Here is a 5,169-nt window from a genome sequence, read left to right as displayed (position 1 = left end):
CGAACTGGTTTGATCTTCTTGAATAAGGGTCTCCGGGCTTGATCTTTTTCAAGGTTGATCTTCTAGAATGGAACGGCACGTCGATTTGAATGCTTGACGTTCTTCTTCTAGGGAGAGAGTTGTGACTTGACTGGCAGGGAGAGATTTGAGAGTTTTAGGTTTTGCCGTCTGTTTCTCCTCTCCCCTTTAAAATGATGTAAGGTACTCTATTTATAGAGTGAATGGGATTTTAGGGTTTTGATGCACACTGGGCTCTTTTTAACTGGAATTGGTAGTCATGACCCGTTAAATAATCTTGATCCATTTTATTGGATTTGGACTGTAAATGAATGGGTTTAAAATAACCAAAATGTGCAGAAATTAATTTGTATAACCAAATTAATAATATCATTGACCGTTACCGAGTCAATATTTTGACTTTTGACCCGAATAACATCCAACGTGGCACATTAACAATTTTTCCGTGCCTACAAATTGCCCCCTCGAGACTGTATCACATACACAATTTTGCGTGTTTGCTCGTGATCGAGTCTCGAGCTGTTCATGTGAATTATGCTAAATGATTATGGGTAAATAATAATCATTTACTGTTTGTCCGATAGGAGCTGTCCGTAAGTTCGAGTTGGAGCCGTCCGTTCATCGTCCGTTCTTTGTCCTTGGTGTACTGTTTGCAAGCTCGAAGCTGCCCGTTATACCGAGGTGCACCGTCCCTGTTCTTGTTCGTAGAAAGAGCCGTCCGTGAGTTCGTGAAGGAGCCATCCTCGAATTGTTGCATGATTGAAAACACGAAGGAAGAACAACCCAGTGGAGATCAGCACCGAACCAATGCCGCCGTCGACAAGTCCTATAGAAGTCTTCCTTGCGTCGCTGTTTTCTGTCCTTGAGGTGCGTCTTGCTACGCCTTCTTCAGCAATTTTGGACCTCTGAACTATTCCGTATTTGATTTCCATGGTACTATGTATTTAATCTGTTTGAATCTTTGTCGCACCTTTGCTTTCTTTTACTCAGTTTTGTGCTGCTAGGCCTGTTTATCCGTCTTTGTAATATACGGAGTACTAGTAGTTGTGATAATGACAAAGGATGATGATGATTGATGATCATGAAGGCCTTTTTTTTTTTGTCTTATTCACTCTTCTTCTTACGTGAATCTATGGTCTCCTCTTTTCTATTTTCTTGATAAATCAAAGATGATGAATGATGAATGATGATATAATGAGCATAAATTTTTTTTTTTTTTTTTTGTCTTTTCCCTTCTTACGCTCACGTGAACAAGCTTGCTGCCTCCTTCTTTTTTATTATTTTTTTTCTTTCTTTTCTTAAGAAAAATAATGGCATATTGATGATGGTATTTGATACATGATGACCAACTTAGCAATCCAATACTACGTTCCTCACTGCTTTTATTTTAGTAAGGTTGAAAATGCATGTTCTTTGACAATAAATATCAACCTCATATTGTAATTTCACCACAATACGAACAGAAAGTATCATTTAATACAATAGCTCGATCGTATTTTAATCAAGATGCCACCCTGATTTTGTATGGTTTAATCACTGACATTAAACTCTTTTGTAGGAACAAAGTCGATCACCATGGTTCGTTTCAAGCACTTCCCAGTACCCTCGGCGACAGATCTGATATATGAGTCCTTAATGGGCCGAACAAATTTCAATCCTATCGAATCACATTTGACCTTCTGATGGGAGTTTTGACCAAGAAACTGCTTCAAGGAAATCCAGACAATTCTGTTGTTTACTTTTGTCATCTTGACGCCAAGGAAGGCCATGTACGCGGAAGAGGATTTGAAGGAGACCCACCAATCAGGCCTTGATGTGCTTCACGGGGAAGATGTCTTTCTTTGGTTCACGAAGCTGCGGGTATAAAGCCATCTTGAAGACCGAGACTGCTATACACACAAGTTGCTTTCGTTTCACTCTCGTCTTCCATTTTTGTCCCATCTCGAAATCATAGAGAGGAAACCAGGCTCTTGTCCCGATACATGGAGAAGACAACGCCAAGCCACGAAGGAAGTTTTGAGGCCTGACGAGTTGACGTCTCATAACAATGATGAAGCACTCAAGGAGAACTATATGTTTGGCCGTTTTTCTTTTTTTCTTTTGCAGGTGTATCATTTTGGTGTGACCGTGAAAACCAAGATTAATGCTAAAGAAATTCACTCCCCTGGAGTTACATAACTGGGTGAACCGACACTGTCTTCGAGCCATATTTGTGACGCCTGAAGCACTTGAAGCCATGAATGACATGACGACATTAGAGATCAACGTCATTTATATGAAGTTAGATAACACGTACGACGACACTTTGATGATGTTATCGTGAATTTATGACCTCAACACCACATTTATTGCATCCTTGGAAAGTCGGGCATCTAGCCATGGGGAAGATGAGGAATTGTACCTTGACATTTGATTTGGTGCTTGTAGCTTCCTCTGGATCTTCATGAAATTTTGATAACGCATGGATCTTGAGACCTTTCTCTAATCTTCGTTTGAACAATTTGGTGAATCCCTAGTGCATGCAGCTTTCTCCGGGTCTTCAACAAGAAATTTTGGCAAAGTTTTGGTGCTTGGAAGCTTTCTCCGTCCTTCAATTTAGCTCTTTTGCAAATTTCTGGTGCTTGGAAGCTTTCTCCAAATCGCAATGTAGTTTTCGCGAACCCTCGGTGCTTGGAAGCTTTCTCCAGATCTTTGGTTTGAGGTGTTTGATGCTTTAGTCCAAGACATTTGACGACTCTTTCAGGTCTTCAAGAAAAAAATGATCAATTTGCACTTTGATTTGCGATGGTGAAATTTTGGATTCCTGGTGCTTGGTGGCTTTCTCCAGGAAATTTGACGACTTCGTTCAGGTCTTTAAAAAATTCTGGTGCTTTGAAGCTTTCTCCAGATCTCAATGTAGTTGAACCCCTGGTGCTTGACAGCTTTCTCCAGATCGTTGGTTCGAGGTGCTTGGTGCTTGGAAGCTTTCTCCAAACTTTGACTAAATGGCGAAAAACTTTGGGGTTATTAATTTTTTGAAGATAAAGTAAAACCATTTGAATTTACTTTTACCCATGCCCCCGCCGTCGTACTTCATTGTAAAAACATTTTGTATTTTTTTTTTGAAAAAAAATTTATTTTTACTCCTTTAATATTTTTTTAATGGTGGCTGCCTTTGAGTAAATAATTAACCAAGATGCCTACGTACCATAAAGTGATTATATTTTCACTTTTTTGGATCAAGCCAAACGTAGTTCAAATTTTGTTGCAATTTTTTTTTTTTGTTATGTAGTTTAGGCTCGTGCTTAGGAGCTTTGAGGACGATCTTTTTCACCTTTGCCCCAGGATCATTGTTGAAACTTCTTGCAGACTTGTAGACCCGAATCGTCGAAGTCTCAACAAATGCTCGACTAATCAGATTTTTCTTCATGATTGGCTAACGAATTCTCCATTTCATGAGCTCGAGTTGCCAAATCCTGGATTGTTCTAGGCCTGATTCCTTGCAAGATGTAGACCAAGTCCCAATCCATGCCTTGGATGCACATGTCAATTGCAGAAGTTTCGTGCAAATGATCCTTGCATTGAAGACTCAATGTCCGCCAGCGATCGATGTACTCTACGACCGGTTCACCTTCCAACTGGTTTGTTTGTGTCAACTCCAGCATGCTGACAATACGACGAGTGTTGAAGAAGCGATTCAGGAACATTTTCTCCATTTGATCCCAACTATCGATTGATCCAGGAGCTAATTCGTCTGTGTACCAATCGAAGGCAACTTCTTTTAGCGATCGAACAAACTGCTTCACCAGCAAGTCCCCTTCGGTGCCAGCATTGTTACACGTTTCAATGAAATGTGCAACATGTTGTTTGGGATTTCCTTTTCCATCAAAAAACATGAATTTGGGAGGTTGATAAGCGTTGGGCATCACCAAGGCATCAATCCTTTATGTGTAAGGTTTGATGTAATGGCCACTTTCGTCAGGATCTTCATCAAATTGGCGTTTGATAGTTTTGGCTATCATGTCTTGAACTTTTTGGAAGTTGAACGAATCACCACGGTGCTTTCTATTCCTTCTTGGCTTGGACTTTACAGTCGATTTAGATTCGTCGCTTTTGCTTTCACTTTCGGTTCCACCATTTTCGTATGATTCACCAATTGGCCTTTTTTCGAGCTTCTTGGTCAAATTGGAAATTTTTTCGTCTTGACGTTTGATTTGAGCTTTGTGTTCTACGCCGTCATGGACAAGTTTTTCAAGGAGTTTCTTCATGTTCGCTAATTCTTCCTCAATGGTGTTTGCTTCAATCGCCATGACATTTACAACGATGACGTCTATTGCTACATTGGTTGGCTCGTGGACCACCCTGTTGATGGACTCCTTTGAAGGATATTGAACCTCTCCATTGATTAGCTCCTTTGACGGATCTTGGACTGGTGTTGGAGGGAAGAACTTGTTGCTTTTGTAGCCAACGTCAGGGTTTGTTAGCGACGACAAAGTTGCATCAAAATGAATGGATCTTTTCTTGGCCGCCATGATTGGATCTTGTTTCTTCATCGTCATGCTTTTACGACTCGAAAGTGCGTCAGTACTTTGATTGTGGAGAAAGAGATGAGAGGTAGAAATCTTCCCACCGAGCGTGCCAAATTTGTAAACACAAATTTCAGAGTCTGTAAAAATACGTGAATCCAATGTGAACAAAAAATATTTGTATTGATTTGTGTAATTTTGGGTACAATCTCTAAATATTTGCTCCTCTGATTCGATCTCCACTTTGAATTTGACTTGGCTCACGAACTAATTTGATTTGTACTTGAATAAGGGACTTTGGGCTTGATCTCGTTCAAGAATGTTGATGTAGAAATAGAACGGCACGTCAATTTTGTATGCTTGTTGTTCTTCTTCCACCGGGATTATTTGATGTTGATTTGGTGTTGCTCACGAACTGGTTTGATCTTCTTGAATAAGGGTCTCCGGGCTTGATCTTCTTCAAGGTTGATCTTCTAGAATGGAACGGCACGTCGATTTGAATGCTTGATGTTCTTCTTCTAGGGAGAGAGTTGTGACTTGACTGGCAGGGAGAGATTTGAGAGTTTTAGGTTTTGTCGTTTGTTTCTCCTCTCCCCTTTAAAATGAGGTAAGGTACTCTATTTATAGGGTGAATGGGATATTAGGG

At 40.2% G+C, this 5,169-nt stretch overlaps 1 protein-coding gene across 1 annotated transcript; it reads right to left on the bottom strand.

Moving 5' to 3' along the window:
- Positions 1-3,407: 3,407 nt before the first annotated feature.
- On the bottom strand, positions 3,408-3,923 carry LOC110799419 (uncharacterized). Its single transcript, XM_022004685.2, has one exon. The coding sequence runs from the start codon at positions 3,921-3,923 to the stop codon at positions 3,408-3,410; it is 516 nt and encodes a 171-aa protein (XP_021860377.2).
- Between the last annotated feature and the right edge of the window lie 1,246 nt (positions 3,924-5,169).

This window comes from Spinacia oleracea, chromosome 4 (genome assembly GCF_020520425.1).
Source record: "Spinacia oleracea cultivar Varoflay chromosome 4, BTI_SOV_V1, whole genome shotgun sequence".
NCBI classification, from domain to species: domain Eukaryota; kingdom Viridiplantae; phylum Streptophyta; class Magnoliopsida; order Caryophyllales; family Amaranthaceae; genus Spinacia; species Spinacia oleracea.
This window is presented reverse-complemented; position numbering and strand designations above follow the sequence as displayed.